The sequence below is a fragment of the Danio rerio genome, chromosome 5, assembly GCF_049306965.1.
Source record: "Danio rerio strain Tuebingen ecotype United States chromosome 5, GRCz12tu, whole genome shotgun sequence".
NCBI lineage: Eukaryota > Metazoa > Chordata > Actinopteri > Cypriniformes > Danionidae > Danio > Danio rerio.
In genome coordinates, this window is record NC_133180.1 from 61215322 (window position 1) to 61238027 (window position 22706).

Genomic DNA, 22706 nt, shown 5'->3' on the forward strand with positions numbered 1-22706 from the left:
ATATATATATATATATATATATATATATATATATATATATATATATATATATATATATATATATATTTGACTTCAACTAGAGATCTGAGCGGGACAAAATTTTGAATCCCGCTCCCGCCAGGTTTTAGCCTGAACCCGACCGCTCCCGCTTATATTAAGAATTTAATATAATATCTCTCTCATACGCTCGCGCGCACTAACACACACACAAGCACCAAGCAGACACACAGGCGTTTCCTGTTATATCAACTCAAAGACTTGTAATACCATGTATCAAGTACCAATGTAATACCAAAAGGTTTTATATAAAGGTATATAAATACTGAGTCGCGACAGCTCCGGGCCGCAGCGCACATTACTCTCGGGCCGATTCCGGCTCGGATGCAGCGTCGGCTCGCTTACGGCTGCCGCATCTGGCCCGATTGATTCGGGCCGGAATCGGGCAGTGAGTCCACAAGCATCCGGAGTCCGGCAGCCGGAGCCAGGCTGAGTGGTAAGTCTCCGGCAGGCGAGAATCTAGCTGGAACTGGCCCGAGTGTATTTTGCTATCTGGGAAAGCTCTCTCTCTCTCATTTGTGCGCGCGTGCACTAACATACACACACACAAGCACCAAGCACACACACAGGCAAAGCTCGCTCTCTCTCTCTCTCATTCGCATAGCAATATCCGCGATATTGCTAGACAGCCCGCTCCCGTCCCAAATTAAACCCGTTACCGACCGCTCCCGCAATTTATTCGGAAATTTAGACCTCTAACTTCAACTGTATATATTCTGACAAAATTCAACTTCAACTGTATGTGTGTGTATATATATATATATATATATATATATATATATATATATATATATATATATATATATATATATATATATATATATATATACATATACACAGTTGAAGTCAGAATTTTCGGCCCCACTTTGAATTAGTTTATCTTTTTTTAAATATTTATGAAATGATGTTTAACAGAGCAAGGACATTTTCACAGTATGTCTGATAATATTTTTCCTCTAAGATAAAGTCTTTTTTGTTTTATTTCAGCTAGAAATAAAAGCAGTTTTTAATTTTTTAAACCCCATTTTAAAAGGTCAAAATTAAGCTATATATATATATATATATTTTTTTTTTTTTATTTTTTTTTTTTGTCTGCAGAACAAACCATCGTTATACAAAGTTAGCCTAATTACACTAACCTGCCAAGTGAACCTAATTAAATAGTTAAGCCTTTAAATGTTACTTTAAGCTGTATAGAAGTGTCTTTAAAAATGTCTAGTCAAATGTTATTTACTCTCATCATGGCAAAGATAAAATAAATCAGTTATTAGAAATGAGTTATTAAAACTATTTAAAAAATAGGTTGAAAAAAAATCTTCTCTCTCTCAAACAGAAATTGGGGAAATATATTAACTTAAATTATCACTTTTACTTGAAATGACCTAATCCTGTTTATAAATAAGCTGTTCTCAAGTGAGTTTGAGTTTACATACCTGTTCCAGATCACTCAGACCTTTAGGATCAAATAAACTAGAAATTCCAAGGGTTCAGTCAAAGCAGGGAAAATCCGCCTTCAGCTACTGTTATACGGCCCCCGCTGCTGGAATCAGCTTCCACAAGTCGTCAGATGCGCTTCAACATTAGGCACATTCAAAATCAAGACTGAGCACACATTATTTTAGATGTGCCTTTACTAAATGAGCACTGTGCTATGTCTGAAAGATTGCACTATTATGTCTTTCTTTTTTTCATTCTTTTATAACCAGTTTTAACACATTTAATCTGTTTTTAACATTTTTTTTATTTTTGTTCTTTGTTTTTATTTTCTTTTAGTTGTCTCTTTTATTCCTGTTTATGTAAAGGACTTTGCATTATTATTATGTATGAAATGTGCTTTATAAATAAACTTGCCTTGCCTAATTGAGTAATTCACATTTGAAGGACCGACTGCTGGACTTTGAACCATTGTTGTCTATGGAGGACGAGGGAGCTCTCTAATTTCACCTAAATTATCTTAACTTGTGTTCTGAAGATAAACAAAAATCTTAGGGGATAAGAATCACGTGAAGGTGAGTAATTAATAACAGAATTTTCATTTCTGGGTGAAAGTTATGAAAGATTACCAAAGATATGTGTGAATCTCAAATAATAATAAGGAAAGCTAGGCTCTCGTGAAGCTGAAACACACCATGTCATTGATCTGGCCACGATGTCCAGAGAATTTGCGGACAATCCTCCTAGTTTCCACGTCCAAAATGTGAATGGCAAAAACATCTAGAGCAATGGCGAGCATCCCACTGTTTGAAAAGAACAAAAATGAACATCTTTTAAGAGCTATGAACACTTAATGTTTATTTACATTACTTGTCATGCACACTATGCTGCTGTTTCACTGAGGTGACTTAAGGGGAGTGAAGCGACCTGAAAGGGTGCCATCGGAATACTCAGCAATCCAGGGATGTTATAGATTGCACCAAAAAGCTGAGTTCTGGGGGAAGGGGGTGAAATTCCAGGAGTTTTCCAGAAGAAATGACAAAACGGGAGATGGGTTTGAAATACGGGAGACTCCCGCGAAATAGGGGAGTAGTGCCAGGTATGGGGGGCAGAGTCAAGTGAACTAGGGCATTTACTGCAGGCCCAGACCCACTGGGCTGTAAGGCCACCTCAGTAAAACTGTCTCCAGCTGATGACATCGCTTAAATGGATGCAGTTCAAGTTCCCTTGATTACGCCCCCTTGTCAAATCAGGGCCACAAAGTAAACGTGCAGAAACGTAAAGTGCAAAAAGAAATCAGCATCGCAAACTCACGGTTGAATTAATAGCAAATCAAAATGAGCACTGCAATTGAGTGGACAGATCTTTTTTTAGTTTTAGTTTACAGTTCTTTTTTTAGTTTATTAAATTTTATTTTTATTTCTCAAAAATTTATTTCTGCTATGCAATTTTTTGAGATTTACATTTATTTATTTCTTTTTTTTGCTCAATACTTTATTTTTGTTTGCAACACTTTCTTTTAATTTGCAATTATATATGGCCCTAGATTGACACCTTTCAAAACAATATGACTACTGCTTACACACTACAAATATGTTCACACATAAACTGTAAACAGAGCAGACTATATTTCAGAATGAAGATTGAATAAAAACAAGAAATGTATTATTATACAATATAATACAGTAAAAATAAAGCATTGGAGAACAGCTAATTAAACATAACAATGATTTCAGCCCTTGCAAGAATTTATTTTCAACCAAACATGTGACCCAGCACAACAAAACTGGTCATAAATGTTCGGTTTTTAAAAACTAGGATTTAAACATAACCTGAATGCTGATTAAACTAGCTTTTTATTGATTTAGTTTGTTAAGATAGGACAATATTCGACTGAGATACAACCTTTTTGAAAATCTGAGATCTGAGGTTTCCAAAATTTTTTTTTTTTAAATACTGAGCAAAATGACCATTAAAGTTGTTCAAATTACCAATGAAAAATTGTGTTTTGGTTTATTTACAGTAGAAAATATGACCAGTATCTTCCTGGAACATGATCTTTACTTAATATTCTAATGATTTTGGGCATAAAAGAAAGATAATAATTTTGATCCATACAATGTATTTTTGGTTATGCGAAAAACATAGCGGGGCTCAACAATAAGGACTGACCGGTGGCCCAGGGCCAGCGTGAGAGACACTTGGGACAGTAGACCGGATCATTAATGGCCCGATTGGGACAGTGCTGCCTTGTCACTAATTTTTAATTTGTCTGTGACTATTTGTCAATTTCATGCATTTTAAGTTTGTGTCCGCAAATCTTTAAATGCTACCTTCTCTGTAATGTCGTAAACAACATATTGCTTTCTGATTCGTCTGATTCATCTGATTGATTTGACCAGGCTATTTTTTTTTTTGTAACCTGGTAACAACCAGTACAGCGTAGAAACAGCAACATGGCGGCAACATCAAATTAAAAGGCTAAACGAAAATGTCTGTCTCTAACGTGTTGGAAGTAGACATTTACATGAAAACAACACAACAAAATAATAATGAAGTGATGTTATGCATAGTTTGCCGTCAGTTTGACAAGTCAGCCACCATTTTTTTTAAAATAATTTCAAACTGCAATAAAATGCCTCCACATTTTCCATACTGCTCTTTTTGTTTGCATAACACTTATATTTACAATTGTTTTTTAAGTATTGAAATTCTAGATTTACAGACTTTATTTTTGACACATTGTTTAAAATATGTGGTTAAAAATAGCTATTAACTTCTCTTTTTTTGGTGGGGCCAGTGAAAATTTTGGCAGGGCAAGTAAAAATCTAAACCACTTGCCCGATCGGACCAGTAGCAAAAATCCTTATCGTTAAACCCTGCATACCCATGGAACATAAGACTTAGAGGTTAAAAGAGGTTTTGTCATTCAAGGTCATATATTTGAGATTGCCAATAATTCGGTAAATTCCTAATACTTAAGACAAACAAACAAATAAAGATATGTCTAATACCTGTCCCTGTGAAGCAGAGATGATGCCGGGGCTGCAGGTAACCTGTGAGTATGTAAGTGCTCTTTTGATTTGAACTTCCAGATTTTCAGAAGATGGTCTGCTCCCACACTAAAAGTCAACTGGTTTAAAGCATCCACAGCCACTCCTCGCACAGGCCCTTCATGTGCTGTACACAAACAAAATAACTCCATTGAAATCAGAATTGACATTTCTTTCACTCCTGATATTAAGTATGGTAACTCACCCTTGTCCTCTCCATAATGCCCACGATGAAGACCAGACTGCATGTTGTACACATCGATGTGTCCCGAAGACAGCGCAATCACAGCAAAGTTCCCACAAGAGCTGATATCCACAGCCTGGACAACCAAATTGACCAAATCCGATCAGAAGTCTGTTATAAAGCTATATGATAATATAAACTAGCATCACATCTTGACACTTACAGTTGCATGGACATTGAGGCTACGGTTCCTGTTGAATCGTTCAGGCTCCAGTTTGTGCGCACCCATTGAACCCTTCTGGTAGTTCCATGATGTTGTCATAAGAAAGCCACGATGGCATGCAATAATGCCATCCCAGTCACTCTGACGTGCTGTTTCTACACACAATAAGTAGACTCGAATATTAGCAACAATAAACAAAGTTTCAACTTCTTGCTTTATTGGGTTATTTATAGGTAAACACATCCACCCTTTTCCCGATGCTAATGTGTGAATTATGGGAGTATTTTTCGCTAAATGTAAATAATCAGTGATATATATATATATATATATATATATATATATATATATATATATATATATATATATATATATATATATATAAAAAATAAAACTACAGACAATTATTCTCCTCAAAGTTCATCCATTAAATTTTGAAATAAAACATGCCAGTATTAGCAAATACCTTTTAACAGACAAACCCAAAAATATGGGACTATTTTTTTCCACAGCAATGTTATGTGTTTTAAGTGAATATTGATGTTCTTTAAGAAAAAAAAAATGAGATGAAACAATTGGAGAATGAACATGAACTCCAAAGAGTTCTTGCCAAAAGTATTTTTGGTCCGATGCTGAAGTTACATTAAAGGGATAGTTCATCCCAAAGTATATTTTAATTTACTCAGTCACTTTTTGACTCACCATTGACTTCCATAGTAGGCAAAACAAATACTATAAAAGTTAATGGTTAAATGCTTTCAGCATTCTTTAAAATATCTTATATTGTGTTAGATAGACAAAAAAGAAGCTCAGAGGTTTGGAACAAGTAAAGTCTTTTTAAAATAGCAAGCAAAACATCATGATTACAATAAATCACAAAGATAAACTCCCAAACGGGACTCTCTATATTTGTGGGTCATTTGTAGAGCAACCTTATTTTTTTAATTATTTAAGTTCTTTTAAATTAAAGTTCCCCATATTCAAAGTGAACCCCATAATTTGAAATGCAGCAATCACCTGAGGAAAAAGGTGGATAGTTCAAAATGGATGAAATGAATAGTACAAAAATTAACATTAATCAATCATACATCTTCATCATGACACATCAAACCCATGAGATTTGATTATACGTAAATAAAGGTCTAACTCTAAACAGTTGCAATTTATCTAAATCGAGACATGAATTATTTTTAAGATAATAATTTTAATTTTTAAGCTTAAAATATTCACCAAACAAATGGATTAGGAACCACATGAAGGTGAACAAGACTATGTTCACACTACTTAGTGTTCAAATCAATTTTTTCCTTAGATTTATTTTTTGCATAGCTGCTGACATTGTTCTTTTAAATGCGTCCAGTATCCGATTTTCAGTGTGACTTGATTATGGTCCTAGACTGACCCACATGCGCAAAAGAACATCAACAGACTGAATAAACATTCTAATTATGTACACAATTTGTATACTGCATGAAGTGAATAAAGCATGGATCATCAGATTATGTTTATTATGACTGATACTGCCATATTTGCAGACAACAGTAGTGTATTATAAATGGTTGGTTTGCTTGCACTAAAGTGTCTGAAACCTAAAATAAATGTGATTGAAATCACAGATAGGTTGTGATCTACGTTAATCTTGCCACGCTTGTTTCTCTGGCACAGCACCAGCCCTTGTGGTAAAGCAGATTTGAATTTAGCGGCTGATCACGCAACGTGCTGAACATTTGAAATCACACAATGTGAACAATCACTTCAGAAAACTAGACTGACCACACTGGTGTAGTAAATGCAGAATAACAACATGTAGAATGAGAACAATGTGAAAGTCACATGAATTCCAACCAAACCTTATACACCTAAGTCACATTGCAAAACATCTGTATTAGGGCTGCACAACATCGTTATGGCAATAATAGTATGTGCAATATACGCATCGCAGGCATGCATGATAAATTTGATTTAAAATTTGCTGTTTATCTAAATTTGACCAATCACATGGGACCATGCTATCTTTATCCCCGCCTCCCCAGAAGTTGCTGTTTTGCTATTGGCTGGAGAGACCAAAAGGTGAACCCAGAGCTGATAATAAATCAAGTCAAGATAAGAGACAAAAATGACAACAGGTAATCAGAGTCTGAATATCTGCTGAGGATTTCACACAATCACTGTGTTTTAAAGACTTCATGTTAGCACCTTCACAGTTTTTAGTCTGAATTAAAATGAACCACATCTGAAAGTTCATTTTTCTAGAGAAATGTTGTAGTGTTATTGAATATTCAACAAGATCGCATATTTTTCCAGTATAGTGCAACCCTAATCTGCATGTAATTTAACACAACATATGAAAGTGGCACAAATCATGAACTGAAAAGATCAGATTCTATGTGGTTTGTACTGTTCATACGGTCATGACAAAAACAGATCTGAGCCACACACGCGGGCAATAATCATTATAGCATAATCTGACTATGTGCTTCATACAGTATACACATTGTGCATAATTAGACATTTTGTGCTGTCCGTAATTGTACTTTAGCGGATCAGTTTAGGACCACGATCTGTTCACACTGCAAATCTAATATTGGCCACATTTATATGAGTGTGAACAGCCATGCAAAAAAATCTGTCAAATCAGATTTGAGCACTAAGCCTCACAGTGTGAATGTAGCCTAAATGACAACAAAGACTTTAGTAAACCTAATTCAGAATGAGATAATAAATCAAACCTGAAGCAAATGTTGTGATGGATGGGAGTTTCGCTGTGTCATACTTCACGCCTTTCTTTTTAGCTTTTGCTTTGTTGAGGGTTCCTGTTGGTAGAATAAAACATTACAAAAGAAATTCACAGCAATTATTATGAAAAGATAAACAATATGACATCAATGGTCAAAACAGCCAAAATAAATAATTAACTGGTCACAATTTACAATAAGGTTCATTGGGTAATGTTAATTAATGCATTTACTAACATGAACAAGCAATGAACAATACATTTACTACTGTAATTGTTCATGTTAGTTAACGTTAGTTAAAGAAAATACAGTAGTTCATTGTTAGTTCATGTTAACTCATGGTGCATTAATTAATGTTAACAAGCATGGACTTGGATGTGAATAATGCATTAGTAAATGTTCAATTATGATTAATAAATGCTGTACAAGTGTTGTTCATAATTAGTTCATGTTAGTAAATGCATTAACTAATGAACCTTTTTGTAAAGTGTTACCAATTAACTGTAATACAGTACTTATTTTGTGATTCTGTTTGTTTAAAAAAGGAGTTTTGAAATTTGACATGCACATAAAAATGCCAAGTGGTTCTTACCATGCCCCAAACTCTTGTTGAACCTTTCATGAACAGTCGAAAAGGACTGCAAAGTGCCATCTTGACCTATTACAATAAGAAAACCCATTACGTCCAAACACTTGATGTGGATGTTTGCAATATCTCTGCATTACTGCATTCAAGTCATCCCTTGTCCTTTTTATTTATATAAACAACTTTATAGTATCAAACATGAAAAAAAATAAAATAAAATAAAAACTAGGGATGCATGTTATAGATTTTTGGGCTGATATCGATAACCGATAACTCTTAATAATTGGAAGCAGATAACCGATATACTATAGCCAAATAATATACATTTTGACATTTTTATAAAGTGAACAACTGATTTTATTTTAAAAACTTCATAAAAGTTTGAATTGACCATATGAATTGAATAGCCTACTCAAAGCAAAAAAACTATTTCAAAATGGCAAGGTGATTATAAAGACCTATATTCATTATTTCACATAAATCAGAATGCAAAAAATACATTTTTCATATAACGAAATGTCACTTAATTAACAAACAAGTTAAAATTAATAAAATATATTTTATGTAAAATAAAAATGAAAGAGCTATAAACTGAAACCAGCTCAAATGTTCTTGAATAAAACGTGTTACAGTAATGTACATATGTAGAAATATGTAATGTCCGAAAAGGCATTTTGAGAGGTATTTTGACAGTTTAGAGCCACCATACAAGTGAAAAATCAAAATACGGATTGTTTCATTTACTTTAGAAAATGTGGCATAAATTGGTCCCATTTGGCATTTTAGATTCTTAGGAACACGTTGGCACTGCTTGTCAATCAGACAACACTTCCATGTTTGTTCTTGCTGTCAATTGAGGGAAAATGATCGATGAAAGGTTTATAATAAACCGATGTTAGTTTGAGAGTTTAACCGCAGGTGCTGGGTTGTGCGCGCACACGAAGAGGAGTCAGATTTGTCCTTGAAATTTTGATTCAACACCTGAGCATTGGGAATAGATGACTTTATGACAAACACAGCGCACCTCTCCCCTGCTGTTGTGTAGGCTCTGATGGCTCACTAGTCACTATGTGTGTGTGCGTGGTTATAGTCATCATGTGCGCTCATTATAATCATTAGAAATATGCTCATCAAACTGAATACAATCTTACATCAATAACACACAGCAAGCAACGCGTTGATAATAACTAATAATCATATTAGATTACAAACAACCCAAAAAGTTGCTTAGCACGTGTGCATCACTGCTACTGTTTACACGTAATATTTTACCCAAAATACACAATGGCATTCTATCAAACACAAAGAAACACAACAATACCACACAAAGAACTTTGAAGAAATAAACAATGTAAGGAAAGCTTCTTTATAGTCCACTGAACAATTTTGACCTGCGAATGCGTGAGGCAGTTAGTTCTGTACAATGTTATCTTATGTTATCTATTGGCTTAAAGATATCAGCCTAATTTTGACATTGGATCGATAACGATAACATTAAATATAGCATTTATCAGCAAATATCGATATGGCCGCCAATATATTGTGCATTCCTAGAAAAAAACAGTTAGTGTTGCTTTCATTTATAGTAAACATCGGTCTTTTCTAAAAAGGTCAGAATTGAAAGCAAATTCCAAACTTCGCATTGGACTAATTTTATTTGAAATTACATCACAGCAGTTCATTGATTGATTGAATGAATAAAATATAATCTTCATAATTTATTAGTAATGAAAGTACCTGCGCTAAGAATGTTCAAGCCACTTTGATCATAATGGCGAATTTTTGTTGGTGGGGCGCTGTGACCCATCCTCTGTCTGAGCAGACGACCATCTCCACCAGCAACGTCAAAAATCCACACCTACAGGCCATTGTAACAAGTGTTCATACACATAACCCACATTCAAATTCATATTCTGAATGATATTTATTAGAAAAAAAAAACAAGTCTGAGCACACAATACAAACCCGTATTGCATTATCCGCTCCGTTGGTGATCAAAAGAGGTTCATTTTGAAGAAACGTGAGGCCAGCGATTGCGGTTGTATGAGCATCTCGCATTTGACTGACTAGTTTCTTCTCCTCTAAATCCCACAGTCCTATGTGTCCAATAGGACTTCCAGATGCCATTATTGGATGTCCATCTGTGACACAAAGATAATTTAAGTGAAATGTAATGGTTTAAAGAGTAGAGCGTAGATGTTATGTGTAATATATTACCTGTCCTGAAGGATAAAGCTGTGATTGGACCCCAGTCTTGTTGGAACTTCATAAGTGTTTCGTCAAATTTAATATTGTGAATGATGATCTGGCCAGATGCTAAACCCACACCTACAACATCCACAGCTGGGGTCTATAAATAATAACAATGATCTATTATAGTAGGTAGGAATATTATTATGTTATTTAACTCTGAAAAATGTGTGAGAGCATCCTTTTGAACCGGACACAACATCCTGGAGAAGATACTTGAAAGTTTTTTTTTTTTTTTTTGTTTTTTTTTTTTACAGCTTTAGTAAATTGTGATTATGTCTAGATCTTAAATGAGCTTAAGTAAAGAACAGAAATGTTGAAACCAACCTGTTGAAGAACAGTAACAGCAGCTGACCATCCAGAAAATGTGAACAGGAGTTTGCTGTATTAACAGAAGAAGGTTTATTTTTTACTAACAATATTTTCTAAACTACATTACAAGTAAGAATAAAGAAATAGCCCAACTACAATCGGAAAGTTTGTTAGGAAAAGTTCAGGTATTTCTTGTATCCAATCAAAACACAAAATATTCAAATTTTTGAGTAATATCTGACATAATTTTGTGGTTTTCATGATAATTATGTGTATTGCTCTTCTCTTCTAACATGTTTCTTATTATAATGTGTAAAAAGAAATATGCATTTAATAGACAAATACAGTCAGTGAAGGCAAAATTAATAGCCCTCTTATGTGTCTTTTTAAAAAATTTCCGAAGTGATGCTTAATTGAGCAAGGACATTTTCACAATTCAATGGTCCCTCGCTATAACGTGGTTAAACTTTCGCAGCCTTGTAGTTTCACAAACTTTTTTTGTGCGATTTGTCATGCTTCCCTTTTTTTTTTACAGAACATTTTGTTCTGCTTCCTGATTGACTGTAGTCAATTGTCAATCAATCTCTTCCGTGTCTCATGTACAGTATGTTTGCACCTGACAACAGGTTTGATCTTTGGTTTTATTCTGTAATACTGGACCTATTTTTCTACAAAAGTTTTAACTATGAGAGCATTTAAACAAGAGAGAAAAGTGAAAATGGTTATGCCTGCCAGAGAAAAGTGTATAAGGTGTGTATTGAGAGGTTTTACAGCCTTAAAACATCTAGAATAATTGTAAAAAATAAAGCTGACTACTTTACACATTTCGCCTATTGCGGGTTATTTTTACTCCCACAAATAACAAGGGGCCACTGTATTTCCTAATAAACTGTGAATATTTTTTGGTCCCACTTTATATTAAGAGGCCTTAACTAATATGTACTTACAAAGGAATTAATAGTTTGTTACAATGTACTTATTGTGAAAATACATGTATTTATTGTGTCTGATTGATTAGGTATTAGGGCTGCGCAATTAATCGAAAATCCGATTTCGATTTTGGCTTTGTAACAATTATGAAAAACCATTAATCAAAATAAACGATTATTCCATCACATACCACCCACTTACCAGTTGTACACGTGTTGCTGTGCAAAGCTCTGTTCCACAAGAAAATGACTTAAAGCATGTGCTGTAATGTAACTTTTGCAGCACGGGATGCGCATCATTCATATTTTTTAAAGCGCAAAAGAGCACGTGCTGTTGTGTGTGTGCGCGCCGTGCTTAGCCTCGGACAGGTAGCGTGTGTGTGTGTTTGCGCGCGCGCTTGGCCTTAGACAGCATAACACACACGAACATCTAACGCCATCTTAATGCGAGCGCTTTAATGGTCAAATACATGCACATTTGTGTCAGAGCGCGGTGTTTAGTGATTATTCATATTGACCCTCATTTGTTTAATAAACACACAAGTTGAGAATTAAAAGACACGTGAAAGAGAAACCATATCAGAGCCGCACAATTCTTAAAGTGAAAGCGCGCAATTTCCTAGCTGCTGCCGACTGTTTTTATTATTAATCAATAATAAAATCAAAAATACAGTGAAGATGCTTAAAGCACAGTTTAAATATAACAGATTTAATAACTCATTTCTAATAACTTATTTATTTTATTTTTACTATGATGACAGTACATTATATTTTACTAGATATTTTTCAAGATACTAGTATTCAGCTTAAAGTGACACAAAGGCTTAATTAGGGTAATTGGGCAAGTCATTACATAACAGTAGTTTCTTCTGCAGACAATCAAAAAAATATATTGCTTGAGGGGGCTAATAATATCAAGCTATTAAAATATGTTTCAAAATATTTAAACCTGCTTTTATTCTAGCTGAAATAAAACAAATAAGCCTTTCTCCAGAAGAAAAAATACTATAGGTAATACTGTAAAAAAATCCTCTGTTAAACATCATTTGAGAAATATTTATATATAACAATAAATTCACAGAAGGGCGAATAATTTTGACTTCAACTGATAATCGTTTTGAATAATTGTGATTACAATTATGCCCAAAATAATCGTGATTATGGTTTTTGCCATAATCTAGCAGCCCTAACCTGAATGTAATTACATCTGTAATTAACTTCTGTAATTACATTTGTAAATACACTGCTGACCATTTCCTACACCTTAACCCACCCTTAAACCTACCCATACCACCAAACCTGTCCATAACCCAACCCCTATCCCAACTCAAGAGCACCACAAGTGTTCTCAAATACCTTATAAACACCATAAGTACATTGTATTTATTTTTTGATTCAAGTATATAGTAGTTAAGGACACTTAATATAAAGTGGGACTTTTTTTTTCCAAAGAATGTCTTAAATCTTTTAGTTTGGCTGGAATAAAAGCTATTTTTTTATTACATTGTTAGTTGTTGTTTTTTTTTTTTGATTGGCTACATAAACAATTGTCTAATTAACCCAACTTTTTAGGTCTTTAAATTGCACTTACTGCTGAATGCTAGTATCTTGCAAAATAACTATAGCAATAGTATGTACTGGCATTAAGGCAAAGACAAAAGAAATTAATTTTTTTTAGAAAATAGGTAATTAAATCCATTTAATCATTTTATTTTTTAAATATTTATAAAATAATTACGATTTTACCGCTTGCAGTTTAAACTTTAAGGTTCAAAACGTACAAAACTGCACAAAATGCTAAAAATAAAAAAAAAGTTCTACAAGATACTCAGCTATCCAAAATGTATAATATTTTAAGCAACGCAATTTAATTTAATAAACCAGCTTCATATCATTAAATCATAAAACAAACTTTAAGGGTCACGGAATCCTATATATGACAATCTACATTCAGCGTTCACTAGCTTAGAAGTGCATACTTTGATTTGATGTTCCATAACTGAAGACTCCCTTGACTGCTTCCAAACAGGATTTTGTTCAGGTAGGTGCTCGGATGCATCAAAGCGGAGACCTCAAAAGATGCTTTGTCATATGAAATCTGCAGATATGTGTCTGTAAGGATGACAAAACATAATACATGCATTGTAAAAACAAATCAATTAAAGTAATCAATTTAAATAAATAAATACAAAAACAAACCCTCAGACTCCACATCCCAAATGATAACCACATTATCCTTATCAACAGAAATCAAATGATTTCCAAAAGGCAGCAGCAAATGCACATCAGCTTGGTGACCGGTGTATGTGTGAACAACCTAGATGAAAACAACAGCAGAAAAAAATGACCATTACTTCTGGCTTATTCTTATTTTCAATTCACTCCAGTGTTATGCAATGCACTGCGTGTCTATGTATACTTTACCTCTCTGCTTCTAGCAAAAGCGGAGATAAGTTTTCCATATGCTGCATAGACAAGCATACAATCTGCTGTCACGGATGAAATGTCTTCTGGGAGGGCATTACCTGAACAGGGGGATAGTAAAAATGTTTAACTTCACAATGGTTTGATCATGTTGGAAAATACACTATGGTTAGATTACTGTTAAATAAATGTACTGAATCCTACTTACTGACTGCAACGATTCCTAGTTTCTTTACCTGAAAGGAAATGACATTATGAATGGAGGAGCTGGAGTGCGAATTAGAACTAAAATAAAGATTCAAATTGTCAATTTAAGAATTGAAGCATTAAAATGTGCATAAACAAATCACAATTAAAACGTACAATTAATGGATAAATAAATAAGACATTTAATTGTGTTTATTTAAATTGTGATTTTAAATGTTATTTAATAAAGCAATAGAACAATGCATTTAAAAATATATTTTACATCTAGAAATAAAGACATTTTTTTAATTCATGTTTTAAAATAAAGAATAATCAAACAATAAAAAAGTATATTTATAGATCATTTAAAATGCATTTAAATGCACAATTTAAATTGCTTTTAAAAAAGGCATATGACAAATGCTTTTCTCTCTCCATTTGCCACTTTCTTTTCTTTTCCTTTTGCCATATCGAGTTTAAAAATGCTATTGGAGTCAGCGCCTAGTGGTTAGTGTGTCGTCACATAGCACTGAGGTGCTCACTGCAACCTGGGTTTGATTCCTAGCTCGAGGTCCTTTGTTGATCCTTCCCCTATCTCTGCTCCCCACAATTTCCCGTCTCTAAAGGCCTCTCAAACTACACGTTGCAAAAATGCGTAGCACAGGCTCTGTGATTGGTTGGTTTGGTAGCGGAGATGAGTGTGAGCGGAGGTGAGAGCAGCGCGATCCAGATGGAGCGAGTTTTTACAAGTGACGGGTCCCGTGAAGGAGCTTCCTTATAACAAGCAAAATAATCTGCCTATTAGGTAAGCAAAATAATCTTATGTCAAAAGGAAAAACAAGATTATTTTACTTAAATTGGCAGATTATTTTGCTTGTTTTAAGAAAAAACTCACTTGATTTTGGCATTTTATTTCTCAAAACAAGACAATATGTTTTACTTACCTAGAAAATGCTTCTTGATAGGCTTGGGCGGTATCCAAATTTTGATACCGTCAAACCGCCTCCATATTTTACCCCGGTATCCGGTATTACCGGCGTAATAAAAAAAAATTATGTCTTAAGGCTCAGACAGCGTCACCAAACTGTTGGCTTAAGCCTAAACCATTCAGAAACTGAATACTTTCTATGCGACCTTAGGCTCGCGGAGAGAGAGAGAGAGAGAGAGAGAGAGAGAGAGAGAGAGAGAGAGAGAGAGAGAGAGCGAGAGAGCGAGAGCGAGAGAGAGAGAGAGAGAGAGAGAGAGAGCGCAAAGCGACGCACAGCACCTCTCTCTCTCCCTTTTACACATACACACACACACACACACACACACACACACACACACACACACACACACACACACACACACACACACACACACACACACACACACACACACACACACACACACACACACACACACATCTCTCCCGCAATTTATTCAGAAATCTGGCCGGCTCCCGCGGAACAGCAGTTATACCCGATAGGTCCCGAGTCTGACAGGTACATTTTGATTGACAGCTTTATACAGCCCAAACCCGTTCACAGCCTACATTAAAATGTGCTCATGCACACAGCTCTAATGCATTTTTTTCAAGAATGAGTCATTTATATGTTTTAACATAATTTATTTGTAACAAGCGTAGACTATAGGCCACTTGAAAGTTGGAACAAAGAAATTAAATAAGTCCTACAGCTGTAACATCGTAACATCTCAGCACTCTATAGGTACATGCACTCAGTGGCGCAAAAAGAGGGTATGCAGTATATGCGGCGCATAGGGGCGCCACTGTGCCAAAACTATTTTTGAAATTATACATATTATTATACATATTAAACAAAATAAATACATATTTTTGGTTAAAAATGTTTATCCTGCATTTTATATAAATATACAATTGTATTTTATTGAATAAAAAAATTATACCACCCCTCCCTCTTCATTGACCATTTGATTGATCCGTTGCTCGGTTACAGTCACATGTTAAAAATGGAAAGAAGAGTAAAGAGACATGGAGGTCAAAATAGAAAACAAAAAGAGAACAAACAATGCCTTAAAATAAAAACTGCCATGACAAATTGGATAATAAGGAATTGGTAATCAACTTCTAATGTTTTTAGGAGCGACGGGCTGCCATATCATTAATTATTCATTATCGCCACTCAGTCACTGCATGCATGTGCTTTTACTTAACTTAAATGCAGACAAGGTGGTTTTGTCCAGGCAGGGGGACAGTGACGCACGGCCACACCTGAACTGCGTCCGAAATCGCATATTTGCATCCTGTATAGTATGCGAATGTAATTCTATGGACTAAAGCCATGATAAGCTGGTGTAAAGTTAACTTTATGGTAAAGGCTTTTGACAGTCGTAAATTCATGGACCGTCAGCTTCAAAAAAGAAAATTTTTATTTACTGCATTTAAATATTGATTACAGGTACTATAGTTATTTACTAAAAAGCAAAAATGAATCTAGTTTGATCCTCTGTTTTGTTTGATAACAGAGGTGCGAGTCTGACTGTAAGAATGCAATGAAAACATTTGTTTTGCTTATGCTAATTTAAGATAATATTACTTGTGTTTCAAATAAAACATGTTTACATATTATTGTGTATATTTTTTTTTCTATTTACACACCTGAATCTTAAAGTATCCGCTCTCATTCATCTTCAAATCGCGTGTATAGAAGCCGTCTTTATCACTATGGAGCGCATCCGTCGGTTCACTACCGACCGTTATACTGATTCAGAGGCTGCATAAGGGCTACAAAAGACCCATAAAGCTTTACTGGAAAGGACGTGAATGCGGCCGTTTTTACATTAATTTCAACGTGCTGTCAATCAAAATAATGTGAAAGCTTAATTCTCTTAAACAGTTCTTACATCACATTTGAGATCGGCTCTGTGCAGCTGCTACTTTCACTTTTCATAGAAACATTACAAATGCGGGAGAAATACTGGAAAAACACACACGGAAGACAGCGGATAGAATGGTAAAATATGGTAGAATTAATATGCCAAAAACGAGAGGGTTTATAGGTATGAATTGCATTCATTGGCACACACATTTTAATTCAAAATCATTTAAAACAACATGCAGTCACACATCAAAGTGTAAAGTTTATGTAAAAGTTTTATCAAAATAAACTTTCAAATCATACTTACAGTTGAGCTCAAATATGAGTAATGTGAAACATTTTATTATTAATTGATTATTTAGCAAAAAATAAGAGGGATCAAACAAAATGTATGTTTAAAACCTAAATATTAGGGCCAGACAGAATCTGCAAACATTTTTTGCTATTTCTGCTGAGAATTACAGGCAGAAAATACTACTTTACCAACTGTATTGTAAATAAATCATATGAACATTTTAATATTACTATTATTATATCACAATAATATTAGTGAAATGAATTTGAATACTGAGTAAATATAAATGTAAACAAATTTACACAAATAAATAGATTCAATGATGGGCTAAAAATCTGTAGAAAACTGCAGATGTCTGCGCACGCATACTCAGTGTGGGACTATACTGAATATATTTTAGACAAAATAGAAAATAATACATGGATTAAAAAATTCCCCTATATAAATTTTAGATATCTAATTATAATGATTTTTAACCCTGTTAAAACTACAGTCAGAATATTCACATTTTTTGGAACTGTCATGTTTATTAATCCCATCAAGATCTATTTTTATACACTGTAAAAAATTTCCAGGTTTTCACAACAAGTTACTGTAATTTTCACAGTAAATTACATTAGTATCCCTTCACAGTATTTAACTGAAAAATTCACAGTAATATGTTGTATTCATAATTTTATTGTGAAATTACGGCAGGTAGCATGATTACAGCAAATTACTGTGAAAAGGGCTATATCTTTTGCACGTTAGTTATAGAAATTCAAACCTTTTTTAATTCAACGTAGAAATTAATACAAATGAACTTTTAACAGATAATAACAGAATGTTATAGCCCCCAAAACGATTTGGTTACCAACATCTTTTTGGTTGTACTGCACCTTTATTTAATTTTATACAGTTAACATAGAATAGGAAATAATATTTAATGAACATAACTGTGTGCTTAGCCAAAACATAATAAACTGGAATAAAAAGTAATTAATTAATGAAACCAAAGACTGTTAAACAGCCAACAATTATTTCAATGTCAGGGTAAATGTCTGCTTTAGACGGTTTCATGAGTATTGGGCACCTGTCATCGCCTGGAGGTCAATCTATAATTTAGAATTATATATATATATATATATATATATATATATATATATATATATATATATATATATATATATATATATATAAAAATTTTATCTATATAAATAAACCACAGATTAGAGTTTTAACCAACTACATTCTAGCATGAAAAACAGTTAAAACTTCATTTTCGGACGCATATAGAGCCATCGAAGACGGGGCAATTGTCCCAATGTCTAGCCTGAAGAGAGGCGCCTCTCGGCGGATACATGAGTAATGAGCGCCGTTACCGCCTTGAGGTCATAGATCTCCGCTACCGGCAAAACACACTTAAAATTACACACAATCTTTACTAACAATCCACAGATTTTAGTTTTGAAGAACTACATTCTCGCATGAAAAAGTGTTAAAACTTTATTTCATTACATATTATAAGCAATATTTATAATATTATGTGCCTTCTCATCCACCATTACAGCTTGATGCAGCTTGGTGCAAAATGAATCCTGGGAGGAAAAAATAATAATTCTCAATACACTCCAAACGAACTTTATTCTTATTGTTAAAATCAGAGATATGTAATATTTTGAATGGCGAAGAAAATAATTAACTTTATATTTCAATCAATATATTACTTTTGCACTGCTTCGGTTCAGGACTCGTGTTACATTGAATCAGATTCAGATATTTTATCAGACGTGTTCATGAGCTCATAGTCATCAACAAGCAATTCGTGTACAAGCAGTACAAGAACCAAGCAATATGATGAAATATTAATGAATTATATGTTTGCGTCTTACAATATTATAGAAAACGGAATCGTTTTCAGGCGAATTCGACTCTTTACTGTTCACTTTAAGGAGCTGAATTCGACTCTTTACTGTTCACTTAAAGGAGCCGATTCATTTAACAGAACTGACTCGACCGCAAACAAGCGCCATCACCACAGACAACGCCTGCGTCGTCTCTTCACCCAACGGATTCATCCTCGGTAAGTGTTTAAATGTGACTTTTGTCTGTTAAATGATTGTTGTATGTGTATTTCTGTATAGTGCATGTCATTTAACAGGAATTTACAGAGTACTTCAGTTGTACTCGCACGTACAGGGTTTAAGCGCGCCTTTTTTAAAACAAGAAATTAACAACGCCAGATGGTGATTGTAGTGTTTTCTGAGGTATTAGCATAACGTTAACGTTAGTTCCTGAAAAAAGAAAGGGAATTTTCTTTAATTAACTTCTTGTTAACTGCATTTTCTGTTTCAGTACAAGACTGAAGTAAAGGTAAAATGACAAAAGTTAAGGTAAGCTCTGACCTTCACTTAAGTTAACGTTACGGTTACGTTAGTCACCATCATGTACGTTAATTTTGTTCACTGTAACGTTAAGTTAGTTAAATAAACTAAACTCATTATGAAAGAAGTCTTAATTGTTTTATTAAATGAGGCTTATAATACAATTCAGTTGTATTCTTTTAAACTAACACTAACACAGTACATATTGTATATTTCTCACTGGTGTTAATGCAGTGATAACATTTACTAATGAGAACTAATTGTATATTGCCACTAACTGTAGATTTTATTTTTTGGTGTTCAGGTGTACCTGGTAATAGCTGAAGTGTGAGGTGAGTGTAAATTCTGAGCACACAAATATAACCTAAATTCATTATCACAATCTAAACCTATATATATATATATATATATATATATATATATATATATATATACATACAGTATGTGTGTGTGTGTGTTAGGTTAAGTCTTATTCTACTCTTATTATATTCATATTTTTTTGCAGCCACAGCCATTGATGTTGAAACACTGATGCTACCAATCAACCCTCGCTTGATTATTAAAGGTAATGTTGATGCCTTCCTCATTTTTATTAGATTTTTAAATGTCAGGTTTTTCACAGATTTGTTGTGAGCAGTTTCTTGTACAAACTCTTTTTCTTCTTCCAGAAGTTCCACCAGTACCTCCAGTAGTAGTAAATATTAGACAAAGATTTTTTTAAACTATAGTTTTTATTTTTATTAGCAATTTTACTGGGCATGTGTGTTTGTTTGCTTGGTTTTTAATAGGCAGAGCATGGAATGTCAACTTTGTTTCTACAAAAAAATTAAATTATTCACAAACACCTCTAATTTAGTCCTTCTTTCCCCCTTTTAGTCTTATTCTTTGGACTCGGAGGGTCGAGTGGTCCTGGGACCTCACCTGGATTTCACAACTGACTTTGAGTCTGGTCTGAAACTGAAGTATGCTGAAGATGCCTTTTGCACTCTGGAATTTAAGGTAATGTCTACAATAAATATTGTAACTGAGGGCTTGTTTTGGGGGGGTTAAACAAGGAATGTATAGGAGCACAAGTCATGACTCCCCTTGTCCCCTTGTTATAAAGGGCCGTGTTGCAGACACAATTTGTTTGTCTGTGCTGGAGACCAGAGGGGAAGCTGTCTTTAAAAGGATGGGGCTCTTATACCATATGTGAAGTTACCTATTCAGGTGAGTGGATTACATGCAAGTCATTGCAAAAGCATAAATAGTGGGAAATTTTTACTGGGCAGCACAAATTAAGTGAAACTCAAAAAACGTTGAAAAATATTTGAAATATTTGCAAAAAACTTGATTGAAATGAATACAACACAAGTGCTGTATCACTTCAATCAAGTTTTTTTTGCAAAATTTTCCTAATATTCAAATCATAAAAAAAATTAGCTTGATGCAAGAAACATCCTGCTAGTATTCAAGAGCAAGTGCTGTGATGCATGTGTTAACTTTGCAATAAGTGTGAACCCAGCGTTAGATTATAGTCTGTAAACAGAAGGTGTAAATCAAATCAACTGTTTTAAAATGCTCTGCCGAGGTCATTAAAACCACTATTTGTTGTTGGACTGTTCTTGATTGTGTGTTTGTGATGGAAATGTTTTTCAGATGTTTGTGTTTAAATGATTGCAGTTTGACTGAGCTACAGTATTGTCAGCATGTTCAAACTGAGCTAACAGTAATTTTGCTCTCTAGTGCAGCAGTAGTGTCCCAGGAGTGTTGTATGAAGCTAACTGTTTGTCTGCCTTTTTGCTTATAGGTGCTTTTTTGAGTTTTGGGTCCAGTTTGGAGATGGAAGACAGACGAAGTCAAAGAAGCAGAGAAGACACATCAACCAGCAAGTGTGTAAAATTATCAGGAAAATGATTGACCTTGAATAGACGACTGCCTAATTTAGCAAGAAGTTTTGTCTCTCTCTCTCTCATGTGTGTGTGTGTATATATATATATATATATATATATATATATATATATATATATATATATATATATATATATATATATATATATATATATATATATATATATATATATATATATATATATATATATATATATAGGGAGAGAGAGAGAGCGCACTCTGAAGCACTGCTTTTTATATGTATGCTACATATGATGTCAGATTTTTTTATTAATATGTTCTTATAGTATTTTTTGAGGCTTCACCTTCACCTTTTGAAAGTTTTCTGAAATGTTTACACAGATGTCATTAAGCTGTTAAATAAATCTGTAAAATGTATGTGTGTTTGTTTTTATTTTGATTTTAGAGTCTTTTCAGATCACCCAAAAATGAAGATTCTGTCGTCATTTACGCATCCTCAGGTTGTTTGGACACAAAGAAGAATATTTGATATTTTTATTCCTGTGTTTAACAAAAAAAATCATTTTTAACAGAGCTGGAACAACCTGAGGGTGAGTAAATTAAGATAGAATTTTCATTTTTGTGTGACCTAAAATTGCTTTGAAATTTTACAGCACCAAACTGTTTAATTACAGTAATCCGGGATATAACTGTAACTTTACAGTTAAATCAGGTATTTAAACTGCAACCTACTGCTAAATCACAGTAATTGTTTTGTAAATTCACAGTAAAATATAGTTAACTCTACAAGATAATACTGTGAAATCACTGTAACGGACTTTTTTTTGTCTACTGTAAAGTTACAATATATGGTTGTAATTTCACAATAATTTAATGTGACAAAACCACAGTAAATTACTGTGAACTATCTCACAATAATTTACTGTGAATTTACATACAGTAATTTACTGTGAAAGTAATGCAATTATTAGCCAGTAATTTACTGTG

The 22706-nt window shown here is 33.8% G+C and overlaps 1 protein-coding gene across 1 annotated transcript in view; it reads right to left on the reverse strand.

The window, feature by feature from the left end:
• Nucleotides 1-22706, reverse strand: part of wdr36 (WD repeat domain 36) — a 47610-nt gene that overhangs the window by 18904 nt on the left and 6000 nt on the right. The window contains exons 2-15 of the mRNA NM_001308831.1: nucleotides 14393-14420; nucleotides 14185-14285; nucleotides 13960-14077; nucleotides 13740-13872; nucleotides 10847-10901; nucleotides 10487-10619; nucleotides 10235-10410; nucleotides 10007-10127; nucleotides 8276-8341; nucleotides 7678-7761; nucleotides 4952-5106; nucleotides 4750-4864; nucleotides 4506-4671; nucleotides 2186-2294 (exon numbers count right to left, since the gene is read on the reverse strand). Of these exons, the coding sequence (NP_001295760.1) occupies nucleotides 2186-2294; nucleotides 4506-4671; nucleotides 4750-4864; nucleotides 4952-5106; nucleotides 7678-7761; nucleotides 8276-8341; nucleotides 10007-10127; nucleotides 10235-10410; nucleotides 10487-10619; nucleotides 10847-10901; nucleotides 13740-13872; nucleotides 13960-14077; nucleotides 14185-14285; nucleotides 14393-14420 (1560 nt within the window). The remainder of the gene's footprint in view (nucleotides 1-2185; nucleotides 2295-4505; nucleotides 4672-4749; nucleotides 4865-4951; nucleotides 5107-7677; nucleotides 7762-8275; nucleotides 8342-10006; nucleotides 10128-10234; nucleotides 10411-10486; nucleotides 10620-10846; nucleotides 10902-13739; nucleotides 13873-13959; nucleotides 14078-14184; nucleotides 14286-14392; nucleotides 14421-22706) is intronic.